Source organism: Bacillus rossius, chromosome 8, assembly GCF_032445375.1.
Source record: "Bacillus rossius redtenbacheri isolate Brsri chromosome 8, Brsri_v3, whole genome shotgun sequence".
Lineage (NCBI taxonomy): Eukaryota > Metazoa > Arthropoda > Insecta > Phasmatodea > Bacillidae > Bacillus > Bacillus rossius.
In genome coordinates this window covers 44,727,004-44,748,151 of record NC_086336.1, presented here as the reverse complement: position 1 = coordinate 44,748,151, position 21,148 = coordinate 44,727,004, and the positions used below count along the sequence as shown (strand labels likewise).

The 21,148-nt window shown below is 37.2% G+C and overlaps 1 protein-coding gene across 2 annotated transcripts in view; it reads left to right on the top strand.

Annotated features, from left to right (window-relative positions):
• The window catches only part of LOC134534829 (transmembrane protein 104 homolog), a 52,075-nt gene extending 31,659 nt beyond the window's left edge, over positions 1 to 20,416 (top strand). For both annotated transcript variants that reach the window (XM_063373453.1, XM_063373452.1), the window contains exons 7-10: positions 1,541 to 1,640; positions 3,448 to 3,553; positions 4,218 to 4,311; positions 9,532 to 20,416. In XM_063373453.1, coding sequence (XP_063229523.1) covers positions 1,541 to 1,640; positions 3,448 to 3,553; positions 4,218 to 4,311; positions 9,532 to 10,313 — 1,082 coding nt within the window. In that variant the 3' untranslated portion in view covers positions 10,314 to 20,416. The remainder of the gene's footprint in view (positions 1 to 1,540; positions 1,641 to 3,447; positions 3,554 to 4,217; positions 4,312 to 9,531) is intronic.
• Positions 20,417 to 21,148: the final 732 nt, after the last annotated feature.

Below are 21,148 nucleotides of genomic sequence, written 5' to 3'. Positions count from 1 at the left end.
TAGTGGGATTCTCTGGTATTACCACCCTCCTTCTCCACCCCCCCCTCCTCCTCACCACTTTTTGTCACCACCCCTATATTCATTTCTTCAGTACTCCTTTTTGACTCTAATGATCTCGTGTTGACTTCATGTTATAAGTCCAATACATACATTCCTTAATTTTTGCATTTTAAGTATTGAATATCAGATTTCAGTTTTCATATTTTTTGCAGTATTAAATGAATTAACTGTACCATATCATTTATTAAAAAAAAGGACTTGCAACTATCCAGTGTTAGAATCTTTATTACATTATCTCTGGCACAGTGCTGAAATGTTACAAGTACTAGTACATCGTTTCTCACATGTATGTAGCTGGTAGTCATCTCCCTGCTCACCCACCTGTGCATTCATACATCAGTCCATTCATTCATTCATTCCTCTTTCCATCTAGCCACCCGCTCGTGTGTCAGCTGTTCGTTCAGAGCGAGCCTGCCGGTCGCTTGCGCTGACTGGAACCTGTGCTGGTGTTTCAGTCGGTCGCTTGCGCTGACTGCCGCCTGTGCTGGTGTTTCAGTCGGTCGCTTGCGCTGACTGCCGCCTGTGCTGGTGTTACAGTCGGTCGCTTGCGCTGACTGCAGCCTGTGCTGGTGTTTCAGTCGGTCGCTTGCGCTGACTGCCGCCTGTGCTGGTGTTTCAGTCGGTCGCTTGCGCTGACTGCCGCCTGTGCTGGTGTTTCAGTCGGTCGCTTGCGCTGACTGCCGCCTGTGCTGGTGTTTCAGTCGGTCGCTTGCGCTGACTGCCGCCTGTGCTGGTGTTACAGTCGGTCGCTTGCGCTGACTGCAGCCTGTGCTGGTGTTTCAGTCGGTCGCTTGCGCTGACTGCCGCCTGTGCTGGTGTTTCAGTCGGTCGCTTGCGCTGACTGCCGCCTGTGCTGGTGTTTCAGTCGGTCGCTTGCGCTGACTGCCGCCTGTGCTGGTGTTTCAGTCGGTCGCTTGCGCTGACTGCCGCCTGTGCTGGTGTTTCAGTCGGTCGCTTGCGCTGACTGCCGCCTGTGCTGGTGTTACAGTCGGTCGCTTGCGCTGACTGCCGCCTGTGCTGGTGTTTCAGTCGGTCGCTTGCGCTGACTGCCGCCTGTGCTGGTGTTTCAGTCGGTCGCTTGCGCTGACTGCCGCCTGTGCTGGTGTTTCAGTCGGTCGCTTGCGCTGACTGCCGCCTGTGCTGGTGTTTCAGTCGGTCGCTTGCGCTGACTGCCGCCTGTGCTGGTGTTTCAGTCGGTCGCTTGCGCTGACTGCCGCCTGTGCTGGTGTTACAGTCGGTCGCTTGCGCTGACTGCCGCCTGTGCTGGTGTTTCAGTCGGTCGCTTGCGCTGACTGCCGCCTGTGCTGGTGTTTCAGTCGGTCGCTTGCGCTGACTGCCGCCTGTGCTGGTGTTTCAGTCGGTCGCTTGCGCTGACTGCCGCCTGTGCTGGTGTTACAGTCGGTCGCTTGCGCTGACTGCCGCCTGTGCTGGTATTTCAGTCGGTCGCTTGCGCTGACTGCCGCCTGTGCTGGTGTTTCAGTCGGTCGAGTGTTGTTCTTCGTGTGCCTGGTGGTGTACCTGTACGGCGATCTCGCCATCTACTCTGCCGCCGTCGCCAAGTCGCTGGCAGACGTCGCCTGGTGAGTCCTACAGACGAGCGTTTTGACTTACAGTCACAGACGTCAAGGTCACAATTGCAGTTACGGCAGTTACTTTGATTTTAGTCGCTAATTGTCACTTTTTTTTATGTCTGTGTTACTGATTTGAGTATAGTTTGTCTCTGGAAATAATTTATGTATGTACATTCACAGCAAAAGATGATTTATTTTCAGACTCTTACATGATTTCTTTTTTGTTTTGTTTATTTTACATAAAAGTGTCTAACTTTACAATTAAAAAAAACTAAGGATGGGCCAATAAAAGATTTGATATTTCGAGAAAAAATCATTTAAAAAAAAAGTATTGGACAAAATGTGTTAGATAGTAAAACTTTGATGAACTATCGCTCGTTTAGCCATCAGTTTGTCATCATTTAAAAAAAAAAATTGTATCAACAAACAAACTTACATCTTTAAAATTGTCCACGTATTACTTTTGCACCCTACTGCAGGGATGGTGAACCTTTATTGGTGAATGTGCAGTTTTTTATGAAAAAAATTATATTGCTATGACGTGCCATCAAAGAATCTACTTAGTGGTGATGGTGATGATGATGATGGATGATGATGGATGATGATGATGATGATGATGATGATGAATAAAAATAAAACTAGATGTTATTACAGTAACTTTAAAACTCTTTATTATCAATTCAAAATTTGTACAGCAATCAAAATATTTACTATTTTATTTTTATTTAATTAAAAAAAAATGTTAGTGTGATTTCTGCTGTTGCAAATGAGATGCTAAACATCTTATATTATGCTCGTACTTTGTTACTTTTAGCAGAATGCAAGATGAACTGGAGTAATCTGACAAATAATTATGATACAAGTTTTTAATGTTATTCATTTCTGAAAATAATGACTCACAAGCATAGGTAGATGAAAATATTCTTAAGAAAATGCAATAGCCAGCTCCCTCAGAAAACTAAATATGTCTGGAATTGATTTCCATGTTTCCATAATTTTTGTATTGACATTTTTACTCATTGCCAGATAGTCTTTCTATTTCCTTTAATTCTAACTCTCCTTAATTCCTTAAATATTTTTGAATCCATAATGAACTAACTGGAAGACAGTCAGCTTCAATTCAATTTCTTCAATCTCCAACCAATCAAATTTAGACAAGTTTAATTTTTCCACTGAAGTCACATGAAGATACATAATAAATTTTAATGATTTCGTTAATTCTTGGAACTGACCAAATCTTGCTGAAAATTCTTCAATTGATGAATGACTAAAAGAATTAAACTCGTTAGTGACTTTTTCTTTGTCTGGCTATTCGTGTACATCTAAGTCTTTAGTGAATTTTTTCAAGTTTGAGAAATACTTGTAGTTTTTGGTAGCAGTATCGTAACTGTAAACTTGCAAATTAGCCTCAAAAGCACAAATGAGATCTATCATGGACATAATCATTTTATTTGGATCTTGAAGCTTTATGTTCAATTCATTGAAATGCTGGCACAAGTCTGTAATAAAAAAATTATTCGAAAAGCCATATAACATCAGATAATCGAGGGTATTGTTCAATTTTTCCCTCAGTTTGTAAAAACAGCCTGAAAAAAATTAGGTGAAGCAGAGCCCTAAATTGTTCTTGTAACAATGACAACATTTGGCAATCTTTGTGTGATGTCTATATTCATTATCATCACATATTTTTTTAGAAAGTGAGTGCACTTAACCACACAATAGTTTTGTGTGTTTGCATGTGTGCGGGAAACAGCCATTTAATTGTTTTGTGGCTGTTTTATTTGTAAACAGATCTGTCTGTGGTTTCTTGTTGCAGCGTGTACCGGCCAGACAACATTTCCTGCAACTCTACGCTGCCCGACACTGCGCTGTGCTGGAATGGGTTCTTCTTCACTCGCATGGATGCTTACCGAGTCTTCCTGGTTGGTGTGCAGACGACATTCATGAAGATACCATGGCATTTACTGTTAGAAGGAAAACTGCAATGTGTAATGGCTATTAAGTCCTTAAGTTTAGCCTGTTGTGTAAAACATCGGTTTTCTCTCCTCTCAAAGTGTGTATCAGGGTGTAGCATAGGTCTCGTACATGATCGTGAGTGTAAAGTGATTTTTAATATTAATTATTCACTTCTTTTTCAGAGGACTAAACTGCAGAGTTCACTTTACAGTTACATTTCCCACAATCGACTAAAGATAGTCAAGAAGGTTTTTTTTTTTTTCCGTACACCATGTTTGGTGCAATCCACCACCAGTGTAAAGCAAAACTAGTCATAATCATAATGAAATAGATTTCTAGGTCTTGGGAATCCAAAAGGACCTAACTCTTGTCAGAGTTTCTCTCTTGTGGTGCTTTGCTGTCAGTGTACCGTATGGTACCATTTGCATGTAATTTATGCCATGTGTGAGTAGAACACCATAATTCTGGGCATTGATGGCAGTGGTCCATAAGGTTTCTCTACAAGTAATTATTGACTACCTTTCAGTATCATTGATTTTTTTTTTTAATGTTAAGGAGTTGCATATTTTTATTTATCTTATAATTTTTTGGTGTAACATAAGATTATTTAGATTTTTTAATGTTTTCCAGGCCATCTTCCTGTGTTTACTGGGTCCATTCGTGTTCTTCAACGTCCAAAAGACTAAATATTTACAGATGCTGACAACTTTCATGCGATGGCTGGGTAAGTTTTTGTAACATGTAAGTTGTTGGTGCTCGCTTGATAACCTTATGCAGTGCGGGAGAACTTTGAGTGAGTGACTACTCACTGGTGGCTGAAGTAAATTCACAATTCTTTTAGGTATTTAAAATGTTCTTGGCAATTAAGTTAGTAGCTAGTCTCTTTTATATGCAACAACTAGGAATTTAGGGTTTCCTGGAATTCACCCCACCACACTGCTCAAGGTTCTCAGTAGTGGCAATCGTTGTGCACCACGCTCATGTGGTAAACCGTCGTGCGTACAGGTCACGAAAGTCATGAAAAAGACCCAAAACAATCAGTAACACTGCTCAAAGTCACTAAACTTTTAATTTGTAGCAGTCTTTTTTTAACATCCATTTTGTTTGATGATGGCTTACTTCAGTAAATAGTTTTAACCAGATGTGATTGTGAGAAGTATGAAGCAAGTCATATTAAATTAAAGAACAACTCAGTTCCTACAGTTTTTCCTGTGTTTCCAGGGCACTTGCAGCCTGTAGATTTTTTTGCAGAAAGCAAAGAAACCCGTAAAATTATTTAACTTAATACATATTATGTGGGTGTTAAATATAATTACACTGTATTTTAACATTTAAAATGTAAAGCTAAATCAAACCACATAACGTGGCTGATTTATGTATTTGAATAACAATAACAGACCTCCATTAACAATACATTATTTACTACACAAACAAACAATATTGTCAATGTTTCGGTTATCATTGGGGGCATGGCACATGCATCATGTATCCACCGTAGAGTGCCTCCTCCTTACTCCTTGGTTTGAGGCGTTCCTAAGTAATATCAATTTGCACTGTGGTAGACAATACAATACTATGTCAGAGATTTCAAAATACTATTTTTTTCCTGTGTTACAAATCTATGACCATCAGCATGACTTTTCAGAAATGGCATCGATCATCTTGTGAAAACAGCTGTATTTCGCACCAAACTTTGAGTTTTATCAAAAATGTTAAAATTTTGGGAAAAATAAAAAACTGAGAATTTCTGCTATTAGTAAAAATTCCACCTTGTGTTTGCCCATGCCTTCCAATACACTTCTAACTTCCTAGATACTTAAAGGTTTCCACCTGTTTCAACTAGAGATAATACAAAGCAATATTTTTCCATCACAGTCTAAACTGTGACTGCTCCTATTGAATATCTGTGAATTTTAGCTGTGATCCGATCACAGTCCAAGCACTTATTGTCTGTTTCAATGGTAAAAGTAATAATTAAGCAACATGCAAGTACTAATGGCATAACTTAACAATTAAGAGTTGTTTTTAAAAATGTACACACAAAGACAATATTGAATGAATTGATAGTAACTAATGTAATTAATATGTACTTCAAAAAGAAAGTTTCTTACAAAAAAGTAATGAAAAAAAATTGTTAAATATTGATGTAGATATGCTACATGTGTTTTAGAAAATCACCATAGTAAAACTGGTATATATGTAGTTACTAGTATATAGTTACTAGTATGTTAAAACTAAAAATAAAATTCAAATTGTGCCCAGAAAATATCATTATTTTGACAAAATGTTAATATAAGAAAGACATTGGAAATATCATGTCCTTTTCCTTCTATTCAAAAACAGTTATAATAACTATATACTACTACAGAATTGCTCCAGGAAAGATTATTACAATCGTAAATTACAAATAAAAAAACCTTTATAATTGGAGACCAAAAGGTTTTATTCATTGCGGTGAGAACAGAAGCTGCACTCTAATGGCCAGTCAGGAACTATTGGAGTTTAGTTCTTCTATTATGTGCTTCGATGAGTTCACGAAGTTATATATATATATATGTGTGTGTGTGTGTGTGTGTGTGTGTGTGTGTGTGTGTGTGTGTATATATATATATATATATATATATATATATATATATACACACACACATATATATATATATATACACACACACACATATATACCGTATTTACTCGTGTATAGCGCGCCCTCGTGTATAGCGCGCACCACGATTTTTGCAACAAATTCCAAAGAAAAAAATTTTTTTTTTTCCGTAAATAAATTGTACTAACATTTTGTGGTACCTGTTAAGTAATTACGTATGAAACAAATGATAATTTAAATTGATGTGTGGTGATGCGTCAGGAAAATACTTAAACTCTGCTGTGTAGACGGAAGATAATGAAGCGCTGTATCGTCACAACTGGTACGTGGGCGGGAGGAAGAGAGGCAGGCAGGAATGTGACACGGAGTAGATGACTCACCGGTAGCAGCTGCGACGAAGCGAAGGAAGTGGGAGGGGGACTGGTGTCAACATTCTCTCTCTCTCTCTCTCTCTCTCTCTCTCTCTTTTATTTTACTAGCTGTAGAGGGGGAGGTCTAAAAATAAACAAGAGACCTGCGAGCTTGCGCGCGCACGTGTGTGTGTGTGTGTGTGTGTGTGTGTGTGTGTGTGTGTGTGTGTGTGTGTGTGTGTGTGTGGTTGTGTGTGTGTGTGTGTGTGTGTGTGTGTGTGTGTGTGTGTGTGTGTGTGTGTGTGTGTGTGTGTGTGTGTGTGTGTGTGTGTGTGTGTGTGTGTGAAAGAGAGGCCTTGTTGCTTGTGCGTATGTGTGGGGGGCTGGCCAGAAACGTCACCCGTCAACCACTGGCAGTTAACGACTTCCACTCCTCCCCGCCTCATCTACTCACTTTTTTTTTTTTCCGTGTATAGCGCGCATCCTTATTTTTTTCCTTTACTTGAGGGGAAAAAAGGGCGCGCTATACACGAGTATATACGATGGGCCGAGACTCGAAAATTCGAGTCGAGTCGAGCGAGTAGCATCAGCTCGGCTCGGCTCGGAATTCGAGTTTATTTTACTCGTCGGGGCGAAACTCGAAAGGAAATTCGGGTAAAACTCGATGATAAAATATAATAAAATTGAATTACAATAAATTCTTAATATCTCCTTACGTGAATTCGGCCGACACTAAAAATTACGTACGTAAGACCGAAACACGTACTTACAAACAATGACGACAATCGGCCATATTATTTATATTTTAGTTTTACATATTGCCAACCTAACATGTGTGACCACATAGCAAAGAAGACGAACACATTTTTAATAAACAAAACACGAATTAAATTTTATAATCATATCGGCAGAAATAATACTTTTTTTTTTAGTAAATCCGTGCTACAATCGGCGCAACGTTACAATAATAAATTAACGGTAGCGTTATATTTGTGCGCATGTTTGCGACTGATACGCCACCAATCTCGAAATGGCATTTAAAAAAACTTTGCTCGACTAATTTTAGGAAGTATAGGTTGGCGAACATGATTTTTTTTTCCGTGTTTGTTTACAATATTACGTTCGGCGAGATTGCGTTTTGTATAATTGTTTGCTATCCAAGTTAAGTGGCAAGTTAAAATTAATTATGAAGTATAAAGTATTTTATAAAGTGTAACTATTCAATACAAATACAAAAGCATGTATTGGTTGGAAGTGCCAGCTTGCGATTGGCCGGCAACGTAACGGCGTTAGTGTTGTAGCAATAATCTTTAAATGTATTATATTTGTTATGGGAACGTTTATTGTAATGTTGCGCCAATTGTAGCACGGCCTTACACTTCCCATAAGTGAAAGTTTTCAAAAATGTTCTAATGATTGTGTGAAACTCTAACATTCGCGCCAACAAGCCTAAATTATATTCAATGTTTTTTATTGACTCGTGAATGCTACAGGCCGCAGCTAACTCATTCGGTTCAAAATAAGGTAAATATGTAGTTGAGCGGTATTTTCGAAAAAAAAAATGTTAAAAATCTGAAAATACTTTTATTATATGCGCTTTAAATTCCTCTTTTTTAATAAAGCCGGCGGATATAAGAAATTCCAAATACTTTAGGAGATATCGAATTTTTTAATTTTCACAGTTGGGCGATATTTGTTAAATAAAATTTAAAAATTCCGAAAATACTTTTATTCTATGCTCTATACCTCAATTATTGAATTGTATTATATCAGTTAAGAATTTAACCTAAATGAATTATTTGTATTAATACTTGTATTTTAAATATATTTGATTAAGTGGGCCATGATATAACAAGACAACCAACCATCTAAGGACTCTTAGCAATAAAGTGCAAATATTCAAGCTCGACTTAAGTGTCAAAGATTCAAATAAAAATTCAGACTCAAATCGACTCGACTTGAATTTATGATCTACAAACTCGACTCGAATCGACTCGAACTAATTATTGTAAAATTCGACTCGACTCGACTCGACTTAAAAATTTGCAGGTTCGTACATCTCTAATATATATATACATACACACACACACACACACACACACACACATATATATATATCCCAGATGGTAAAAGAAAGGTAGGTATGCAACTATTGGTTGTTTCAGAACAATCACAGTTTCCCGGGAACCTAAGTTCTGTTGCTATTGGTGGTTTGGGAGCATACACAATTTAAAAAAAATGGCCTTTTCATTGGTGCTATAGGTGCTATCGCAGTTTCCATTTACAGTTTAGTGAAAGCGGCCTTGTCATTGGTGGTATAGGAGCAAACGTAGTTTCCATATCGACTGGAGTGATAGACATGCTATTGCTTGACATCACAGGTTGTGATTTTACTATACATCTCTGTGCACTTCTGTTGGTTATTGGGAACAGTTACATATTCAAGGGATCTAAAGCTGCCTCTATTGCTATTGGTGGTTTGAGAGCAGTCACAGTTTACGGAAAGCTGCTCTGCCATTGGTGGCACGGGAGAAATGGTGGTTTCCTAACTTCTGTATTTGCCACATCGGCTGGAGCGCTAGTTACGTGGTACACAAGACTGCCACTGATGATATTGATTCTATGATCACAGATACTTTGTGAGATTATTCACAGACTGTGACTGCGATTTTTTGATATATGCAACTAAATCACAGGTTGTGAATTCATGACCCATCTCTAATTTCAACTCCAGACCATCTAATTCAGTGGAAGAGGGAGGTGCCAATAAGATGCAAGCAAGTGTTGTACAATATTTACTGTGTGGCCATTGTCACTTACGAAGATGAGTCAAGTCGTGGAACAAAATTTAATGATTTGCGAACAACTTAATGGTGTGTAAACCTAGCTATGTACGCATTGAATTACGTATATGCAATTAAAGGTTTTTTTTAAAGTTTGATTTCAAAAATGTTTGGATGAGCCAGAAAGGACTATATGGTCCGTGTTTCAGCTTTCACCATCATGATCGTGTACGCGACCCACAAGCTGGTGGAGGACGGGCCGCAGGGGAGCCCCCCGGCCGCCAACCTGGCGGGCGTGCCCAGCCTGTTCGGGGCGTGCGTGTACTCCTTCATGTGCCATCACTCCCTCCCCGCCCTGGTGTCCCCCATCGCGGACAAGTCTCGCCTCACTCGCTTCCTGGCCCTCGACTACGGCCTGATCGCCGGCTTCTACCTCCTGCTGGCGCTCACTGGGGCCTTCGCGTTCTCCCGCCTCGACGACCTGTACACGCTGGACTTCGTCCCGGGGGGCTGCGACGCGGCGGCCCAGAGCTGGCCGGCCGCCGCCACCGACTACTTCCTCGCCCTCTTCCCCGTGTTCACGCTCAGCACGAGCTTCCCCATCGTGGCCATCACGCTGCGCAACAACCTCAAGTCCTTGTTCCTGACGGAGGGCCGGCACTACCGCTGGTGCGTGCGCCGAGTGCTGTTCCCGCTCCTCGCCGTGGTGCCTCCCGTGCTCGTGGCCACCGCCACCACGGACCTGGGCGTGCTGGTGGGCGTGACGGGGTCCTACGCCGGCGCCGCCATCCAGTACATCATCCCCGCCGCGCTCGTGCACTCGGCGCGCGCCCGCACGCTGCAGGTCATCGGCATGGGCGTGAGGAACGAGTTCGCCTCCCCCTTCCGGGCCAAGGGCTGGGTGGTGTTCGTGGTCCTGTGGGCCATCGCCTGCATCGTCCTCGTCACCGTCAACTTCGTCGACAGGTTGTTTTTCTCGCAGGGGACGTAACTAAACCCAGCTGGGGTTTGCGTGTGCCTGAAGAGGTTTGGAGAGTTTTGAAGCTCGCTCGTATGCTGCCTCTCAACGCTTCCACCACACTATGGTGTACATTTGCAAATAGGCTACCATGTGTTCTCACATCATTATACTAAGAAATTATTTGTTAATTTGTGTTAGAGAATTTCGTCATTTTTATAACATTATTTCCAACAAGAGCATGATAGCAGTATTTGCATCAGCTGGAAGTTCTGTGTATAACACAGCTTCAGAAGTGAAATGTTGTTGGTTGGGTTTGGCCTCCGAATTCAATCCAAACTACCTATAATGATAACATACACTTAATTCTCAATTAATTAAACCGGCATCGTGGATGATTCAAAGCACTTGGTAAACCAAGTAGTGATGATAACCTCTCTTACTCATGTGCACTTATCCCTTTGTCTATACACAGACCGCATTAAATTAAAGCGTTTTGATGGCTTTCATCTTCAGTTTCTTGCCTCATGTGTTTGTAATATATTGTTATGTTTTTTTTTTTTTTTTTTTTTTAGTTCTATATTTATTATTTATACATTTTGAAGCAATATTACTAAAAAAAAATTTCCGCTTGTGTTAGTTGTAGGATCACTAACGAATATGAAAATATGATAGCCACTTGGCCTAATGCATAGAAGTAGCACTATATTGATTTCTAAGGAGATTTAAAAATATTAGAGTAGCATTTTACATAGAAGCATTAGTGTAAAGTGAAGATGGTTACTGAGTATGTGTGTTACATTGTGTATGTGTAATCCTGACATGAGTTCCTCTTTGGAGCGAACAGGGGCCTATAAGCTATGTAAAAAAATCAGAGTCCAGTTTTCATTGCATAAGGTGTGGCGGGGAAGATATGGGCTAACTGTTGTGGTTGTATGTTCACTCTTGCATGATAATGCAAAGTAATGAAAAAATATTTACAGAGTTCCACGTATCTACCAGCATGTTTCAAATGTTATTTTTACTGCAGAGTTCTCATGAAATATAACAGCACGTGACAGTTTTGCTAGGTTTGAAGTAGAATTGTCTCTTCTGATATTTTTTTGTCAATGTGCACAACTTTAATCTTATGGCTTCTAACTTGAGTAAGCCAGGCATCAAACAACTGTCGGAACACTGGGCAGGTATGCTTATGCCGTCTCTTATAGATACTTGTTGCAAACATATGAATGGATTCTTCGTAAACTTGTGCTGTGTAGAGTGCGTCTGTCAAAAGCACTGCAATAGTCTACAGTTTATGAACAGCAAAGCATGTTCCTTCTGGGGTGTATAAAGGATATGTAAATTAGGTTCCCACTCCCCCTTTAAATTATCCCCTCCCTTTTTCCTTTCCTCCCCCTCCACCAGTGGCTACACCCCCTCCCTCCCCTCCCCTCCTTTTTGTCATTGACACACCCCCTCTTTTCTCTCTCACCAATGAACTCTGCCCCCTTTCCCCTCTAAATAACTCTAATCCTTCTTCCCTCCCCCTTCTCATTAATTACTTATCCCCCTCCTGATTATTTATCCTGTCTCTTTTTTATTTACTCTCTTCCTCTCCACCAAAAATTTTCCTCTCTCCAGGGGCGCAAATCTGTAGGATTCGCAAGGGGGGCCGTGCACGGTGTGAGAATTTTGGGCGTGGGTTGAATCGACACAAGTCATCTCTTGATCCGGTGTTTGTATGTTGTATACTGCCCATATTTTGGTCTATTTGCATGCAACTTTAAAATATACAGAAAGTTTTCCATTAAACATTGTTTTGATGTTTACTTTTATCAACCCCATTCCACAGTTCACAATTTTTAATGCGTAAGCGGGCCCCTTCAGAGAGGGTCTTCTTAATTCAAGAGGGGGTCCGGGTTCTCCTTCCTTACCCCCCCTTGGGATCTATGCCCATGCCCCTCTCCATCACCCTGATAGTCTGAAATTTGTACGTATAGGTGTCACTAGTATATGTCATCAACCATCATGGTTGATGTTCCTGACAGTTTAAAAGTTGGCTACTTCAAAATTTAACTATCACCTTTTAATTTCAATTAAACATTCTGTATAGAAAAGTGATAAATCATTGCTTCGTGCACCAACATTGTATGTCCACTTTTCGTAAATTGGGCCAACAGCGTTAATGTGTGTGAAATCCTTGTCGATGTGTCTAGTTTATTTGAGTTGGATGTTCATACTTTGTTCAAAAAGTGAACATACTATATGTGTGTCATTGAAATGAAGATAAGTGTAAAAATAATTGGTGGATCGTTCAACGGAGGTTGTAGAAAGAAAAGGGCGCTAGAGGTATGATTTGTTTTGTTGTCTGTTTGCTGCACTGCATTGTCTTCACCCTTCAGCTAAGTGCGGCAACTAGCCAGGTTTCAACCACTGTGAGATGACAATCAGGTTGACAGCCGGAAAGGTCTTTGAAGGTTCCTCAGTGTTGCAAGGTTTCCATGTTGACCTGAGGTCAAGGTAACATCACCCACGATCTCCTCCGAGGCTGGGCAGTTGTGTTGGTCCATCAAGCATGAAGCTTCGCCAGAGACACCTTTGTTGACCAGACAACAGACCAGTAGTCCACAGGACACAGGTTATAGTATTTACCTGACAATAATGTGACTCAATATAACGCGATCCCAAACTTTTTGATTATGGGTTTATTAAATTTATTTCATAATTATGAGACCCTTTCTGGTGTCACGTTCTTCAGTACAGTGATTTACATGGTCTCTTTTGAAACACCAAGCCACAGTTTTTAAAAAAAAAAAAAAAAAAAAAGTGTTTTCTGACTTGTTAAGAGACGGTGGCTGTTCTGAAAGCAAAGAATGTAGTGATACGTGGTGGTCCCTTGGCAGCGAAGAAGCAGAACGAACCCAGTGACAAACACCATGTGCATCTCTCATCTTTCACACCTGTACAGAAGCCCTGGATTGAAGTGGCATAAGTGATGCAGTTCACAGGCAGAGCAAATAGTTTTTCAACTAAGTGGAGGTTCAGGAGACGTTAATTTACAGCGGTCTAAAGTGTCATAAGTGAGGCATATAAAAGGCAAGAGCCTGTAGTTTTTCAGCTAAGCTGTCTCAATGGCAAGATGCAAATTTGCGATTATAATGCGAACACCACTTTTAGTTTTCACCAGTTTTGTACAAATCATGGCATTATATTCAAGTAAATATGGTAATTTGTAGAGACCTGCAAAATTCGCGGATTCATTTCGTGAAAGGCTTCAATTCAAATAATTATACCTTAGATCTGCTTCTGCAATTGGTTCACTGTTAATCTGGAGTAATGAGGGCCAATTAGAGACCCTCGCTCAAAGAAGTGTCGAATCACAGACACTCGGTCGAGACGACTCACAAGTCAACAGCCAATGAACAGAAGGCATTTGCCCGAGTGTGTGTAGAGTGTGTAGTAGAGTCTATCCTGGAGGTCATTGAATCCGCGAATTTTGCAGGTCTCTAGTAATTTGGTCAGGCCATACTGTCTTCGGTTTTCCATGTTTTCCTGAAATCACTAGTCAATTGCTGGGATGGTTTTCTACTGAAGGCCACAGTTAATTCCTTCACCAGTTTACTTGAACTTCGTTGTTGAGTATCTGTGTCTAACGACCTCGCTGCTAATGAGTAGGGACAAGCTTATATGGTGAATTAAAATGAATCCGAAATAACAACGAAAAGCAACTTAATACACCAGATGTTGAGCATTGTATATAAATGCAATGGTTATGCTGAAAAGTGTGCGATTCATCCACAGTTAATTGGGAATTGAATTAGTGCCATTTGTAGCAAAATTTCCAATAATTTGTCTTCTTTATTTTTATAAGATGCTGGCATACAAAAGTAATAATATTTATTTGTATGGCTTTATTCAAGCTTTTCCAACTTATGCAAATTTTATTACAATCTTGTTGGAATTTGTTATAAAATATCCTATATGTGTTTATTGTTATTTGTTGTGTTTTTTTTGTGTTTTAATTGCTGAGCAATTGATTTTGTGATAATTTTTCATGCTCTCCTAAGTCTTAAAATTTTGGATTGTTATTTTGCTAAGTGTATCATATTCAATGTGAAGCATAATAATATCACCTGTAGTGTTTTTTTTAATATGTGTTATTTACTACATACTGGTATTTTGTTTATCGGAGAACCAGAACCAGAAGGTATAGAGTTACTTATTCAGGGTGACCACATTCTGAAAAGTCTGGGAAGCTGGAAGAGGTCAGGAAAAGACAGGGAATTTACGGTATTTACCCTAAAGTAATGTTACTGAATATAATGGGACCCCAAACTTTTTAATTATAAGTTCATTATAGAATACTTGAAAATTATTTAAATTATTAAATTTATTCTTTATTTACTAGACATTTTTTTGCATATTTTGTCAGTAGAGTGATAAACATAGTCTCTTATGAAACACCAAGCCACCAAAATTGTGATATGACTGTAGTTCAAAAGTGGGCTGTTCAGAAAGCTAAGAAGTTCAGGAGGTGGTAATTAATAGCGATCTAAAGTGGCATTAGTAACACATTTAAGAGGCGGAGCGTGTAATTTTAAAGTAAGCTGTTTGCGTTTATAATGCAACCCCCACTTTTAGTTTACACAGTTTTGTTAAAAATCATAGCATTATATTCAGGTAAATATGGTTCTTGTAATCCTGGAAAAGTCGTGAATTCTCACAGTGATAGTAATTTGAAAGGAAAATGTGCTCCTGTCTGCCATCACCCAGACTGTGATCGTGGTTTTCAGATTTTTTTTATTGTTGTGCACCTTATAATATGGTGTATTCAAGGTTGTTTGAATTTTCATTTTTGTTATATAATTTGAGGCCAGATATGGGGATGGTGAAAGCTAAATTTCTTTATTTATCTCATAAAATTGCAATAGTTCAATTATATTTAGGAAAATGGAGGTAATTAAAATTTCAGTCAGGGAAATTTTTTCACAGATTTGTGTGGTCACCTTGTTATTTGAGCAGTCATATGTTTGGGAAGTGTTTGTATTTGAAATGCGTAACACTAAGTCGATCATACCCGTAAGTTGTCGGGGCATGATGAGAATTTAAAGTTAAGTAATCTGCAGTTTTTTTTCTCTCTGTACCTTTTTTTGTTAGTGCAGATACCAGTCAATTATTTGCTGGGCTTGTGAGCTGCATTAGCATTAAGGCTGGAAAGCATTTCTCCAATTCTTTAACTTTGGCGCAGCTACGTCGCACAAGCATAGCAAGTTTAGCTTCAATTTTATTTTTCTTCACGTTCAAAACAGGTATAACTTTCAAGAAACATTTTATTTGTATCCACAATTTCAGTTCATGTAATTGTTTTTTTTTTTAGGTAATGCTGTTTCAATTGGTTCTCATTGATTATGGTAATCTATTAGAATGAACGAGGGGAAGTTACTTAGTAAATCACATATTAATATAATTTATTTTAAAGTAGTAGCAATACTTTCCAAAAAATTTAATGGATGGCAGCATTATCCAGCTTTATGATATCATTTTAATATTGACAAGATTGCATTCATAATTCAATTTCAAAATGGTGATGCTCAAAGACTGTACTGTAGAATAAAAGCATGTGTTAATGAGGCTTAGACAGCAATCCAAAACATTGTATTCAGCTGGTATTGAGGCACTGATAAGATAATGGGCGAAGTGCATAAATATTGGTGGTGATTATGTTGAGAAATAAAAAAATAGTTTCTAAGTGATTTACACTGTTAAGTAATACTTTAATTACTTTTTGTACTTAATTAGTGACTTTCCCTCAAAAAACTTTTGGGAATAAAATCCAAAGTACCGACCATTTGTTCAAGGCATGATGTGTAGTCATTAAAGCCATAGCTAAGAGTGGTTTAAGCTGCTTTTTTTTTTTTTTTTTTAACACAGAGGATTATGCTTAATTATAGTAAATTAATATAGTGCTGACTGCTAACTAGGGAGATAGGTATATGATTATGGTATTCCATATTTATTATATGTACTACCACCCTCACAGTAAGTTAAACACTCCTTTGTATAAAATCTATTTTAATTAATGTGTTTTGATATTTTAAGCAATGTATTTGTCAATTAAGATGAGCTGGAATGATCATTCTTTGGAATTTAATTGTGTACATGACTAATTTTTCCACCGGGAGTACATTGTTACCGGTAAAACTTTAAACTAAACACACCCAAATAATCCACCATTAGAACACTGTTCTCTCCAATACTTAACAGCATGGCTTTCCATAGACATTAACAAAAGTTAGTGCCATAATAAGAATAATCACTGTCTCAAAAAATTCAGAGTACCTATATTTATTGTCTCATGAGTTTGAGTTCCAAATTCATACAACTTTGTGATACGAGGTTCATAAACGAGGATTCACTAGTATGCAAAAATGTCTTCTTCAGAGTGTTTATTCACTAGCTAGTTGCTATCGGAGGAGTATTCCAAAAGATCCGTCCAAATGTCGTGAAAACCCTTGTGCTTTGGTAAAAATAACTGCTCTGTTTTTTATCCTATTATAAATGTGAGTATGCCTTTTTTTTCTGCTGTTACAAATGTGTGTGTTTAAGATTACAAAAAAAATGTTAAAAATATCTGAGACTGTGCAGCAGATATGTAAAGTCAGTGAAATTTTAATCATTGCACATTATATAGATTTTTGGAGGTATCTATAGTAAACTAGGTTTAGTGATAACTCTAACTAAAAATAACCAATGCATTTTTAGATTACTGGTATTAATTCCATACTGCTCAAGTTTGTATATTTTTATAGTCTTAGAAATGTTAAAAGTGTTATTTTTTATAAAAATATTATAGCAGTTACTGTAAACTCTAAAATGTTATCACAGTTTTATAATGTAATTCAAGTGGAAGGACATTTGTAACCAAGCAATTTTTGTAGCAGGTGTAGTTTTGTAATGTACTTGATGCAGGATTGTAAACTAGTTCTTGTTAATCAATGTTCATGTTGTCACATTCATTATAAAACCTTTTTTAAACAAAAAAAAAAGCAAAACAAAATATTTTTTTTTAAATAATGGGTAGGTGAAGGCTTTAGTTTTTTTTATTCTCATATGACTTTGGCGAAGTCATAGGCTTATTCTGCAATTCCTGTTACATATATTCTGTCCTAATTAAAAAATATTTCTGATAGTTGGTAACCATTCCTATTTAGCATTCTCCGTAAAGCAACATAGTTCTAAATCAGCATTTGGTATAACATTTATGAAATCATGATCCTATTGTCGCGACAGGGTTAAATAGCATAGAAATAATTTGAATAAAATAAAATGAGTAGGTATGATTCTATAAAGAGTTGACTTTAACTTTATTTATTTATAACTCTAAATGAACTCGCTTGGCATCTAATTAATAAAATACTCTGTCTTTAAAGGGGACTAGATTCTGCGCCACAGAGTGAACAGAGCCGCCGGCCCAGAGTCCCAGTAGTAGTTTTCAAAAATTTAATTTCAAAGACCCTGAGAAATTCTGAACTGCAACACTATTAATTCCATTTTCTTTCGTCACTTGTTTTAGCATTTGTTTATTCTGAGAAAATTCACAAGGGTTTTTGCACGTACCTTGTTTTTTTAGTTCACTACCGTTTCTTCTGAGACAGTGGGGTATGATAAGATTAGAATGGAACATTGACAAAATGAAGGGGTGGTGGGGGAAATGTGAACATGTGAAACACCTAGGTCTAACTGCGGAGAATCGAACCTGGCTGTCGTAAGTTTATTCATATGTAGTTTTGGGTAAATAATATATATATATAATGTATGCATTACAGTGACAAAATAGAGAAATCTTTTAAAAATAAATTTAATCCCCATATTTCGGTGTAGTGTTAAAAGATTGGAGAAGGCTGTCTCAAATATTTTGTGTGTTTGTTTAGAAACAAAGAAATTGGATAACTAATCCAGAATCTAATTAAAAATACTTTTTATCCCTCTAAGTGTAGGGGGTCCGATTGTTCCTTTGGTTTCATGGAATATTTGCTCCTGGCATACTCTTTATTTGGAATGTGATACCCGCAGGCATTCCCATGTGTTTTCTGAACCATCCATAGCACTGAAGAATATGTTAGTTTCATGGAACTGTAGCATCAACTGTAGGTTAACCATAATATTACTATTTTGTTTTTATTTGAAACCAGTTGTTTGAATAGTATGTGAACCTCAATTTTACAGGACTTGTTTTGCACTGACGTTCATTGGGATCAATATACAGGCCCAGCCAAATCAATACTGAAGAGATTGTATTGCTTCATACAAGTAACTATTACAGTACAGGTAGATTTTGACAAATGCTGAGGGGCTGTAAAATCGAGGTTTGATTGAAGTATTACCAGCAATCCGCATGGCAAACTTGTCAAAGAACTAGAGGAAATATTTTTAAATATTCATGTTTATAAAATTGAAATTGTGTGACCATTAACACAAACGTGTTTAAATTTATTTCTGAAGTCATAATGATTGTTTTCTTCCGGAATATTTTGTTTGTATCGAGAAATATGTGTGTTCAACAAATCCTGTATATATAACCCATGTGTACGAGTAGAATTTTCGTCATGTGCGTTGTTTGTAAAAGTGTGTTTGTATGTGATGTTAAACGTTTATCTGTAAACTTTTATTTTAGAATCTAAATAGTATGTAAATGTTACTAATTTTAGAGAAATTATTTTAATATATTTATCCTTTTAATATGCTGAACTGTAAATAATTTAATTTTTTTTAAGTACTATGACAAGTTGTATATGTACACTCGTCTTGACTGGTAGTTTTTTTTTTTTTTGCTGTAAGTTGTTTTTCTTTAAGTTGGCAGGTATAATGTTATTGTGTATTTATTTAAGTTGGGTTTTGTATTGAATTAGTCAGAATATATAAGTGTGTTTTAGTTTTTTTTTTAATCATTCAAACTGTGTACTAAGTTGTGGATGTCGTGTATTTTAAAATAAATCATTATTTTTAGTGCTAGTTGCCCAATTATCAATTAATTTACCTGTATTTCAGTACAGGAATATACTCAATTGTCTACCCAAGGTATTTATTTTTATCATTCCTCCCACATTTTATTTACAGCTGAAATGCAATATATGTATATTGTCGATTAAAACAGTGTGCCTGGCTAAAGAGTTAGCCATGGGAATACACAATTCAACTAGGTGTGATTTTTTTTTTGACTGACATTTACTTGTGATCCTGGAATAAAATCTGGGGGAAAAACATGAAAATTTTGTAATGCATTGATTAAACACATGTTTTTAGTTTATTCTTTTCTAATTTCAATGTATGTAGATAGTTTTGATTGTGACTTGCTAGGAAGTATCTGAACTTTCTGAGCAAAGTATTTGAATGCTTTTGATTTTAAAAATATGTTACATTTTTTTATGTATAAGTTTCTAAAATTGTAAAAAACTTAATTTATGTATAAATTATTTTTTTATTCTCTCTCCAAATGTATTTTGAATACCAAATTATTTTATTTAAAAATAACTTATGTTGTTGTATAGTAAGTAAATGTAACTCTTTCTTTCCCCTATTCAGTGTAGGTACAACAGAACATGGTTCATTGCTTTTTAACTAAAATGCCAAGCATTTTGACTTGTATATACTAAGAAAATATTATTGTCTAGGAAAGTATAATCAATGGTATGAAAATATTTTTCAGTGCAAAAGATGAAGAATGGAACTCTAAATCTTAGTCAACGTTCTTTTTATCCATACTTTTCAATAAATTAAAATGATTTTGTTTGTGATTACCCTCAACAAGCTGTTAAACAACACTCTCTCACTCTCTCTCTCTCTCTCTCTCTCTCTCTCTCTCTCTCTCTCTCACTCATTCACTCTCTCACTCACTCACTCTCTGCAGATGTAGTAACACATCTGTCTTCCATCGTAGTGCCATGTCACACACAATTCCTGAAAACTGACATCTTTATTACCTCTATTATTAATATTGTAAATACTAATTGGGAAAAGAATGTTCCAACTCATGTGACATTTTTACTCAGTAATTCATAAAGTAATATTTTCATTGAGACTGGATAGTATGTAAGATGTATCGCACTACATTCAAAGTGTAACCAAGCAAAAATAAAATTTTTGGGGTTCCATGATGTGTGATCTTTCATCTTTGTAGATAATAGATAATGATAGCTTACAACTATTATGTTGGTGATATGTGTTTACAAAAATAGATAGGTACAGTTCTGTAAGCTAATAATTACTTCAGTAACAAGCGATCTTAAAGGCAGATTGTCTCTTTGTGTTATCCATTTAACTTGCAGGCTGATGTAATATCATGGGTTTATGTCCTGTTGTTTTTGCTTTAATAGGCTCGCGGCTGGATTTCACGTGCTGTGTTGATTTTTCAAAGTTATCACTTGCGTAGCGCGAATACTAGGCTAGTGCGAATACTAGTTTTTGATGCGAAGCTGTATTTCACTTATTTTATAAAATACAGAATTGATGTGAAAAAAAAAAAATTATTTTGAACATTTGTGATTTTTAAACTGATTAAGAAGTGATTAATCAATTGTGTATGACCACCATTCAACAAAAAAAAATTATAAAATAACCATGCTTGATATTAATGTATTGAGCATTTATAAAAGCAAACCAAGTGCAATCTTTTGATTTTTTTTAAGTAACCTACTTTATTCAAGCAAAATATATACAACCAAAAAAAAACTAAATATTTTAATGGGCAAATCTTAGGCTTCCGATGTTCACATCAGATGTGAAGCTTTGCATCACAATCAGAGCTTCAAATAAAGCAAATAGCAAATTTCCTGGTGAAGTTAAATTTAATATTTAAAAGAGCTTCAATTGAGCGCTTAGTTGAATCT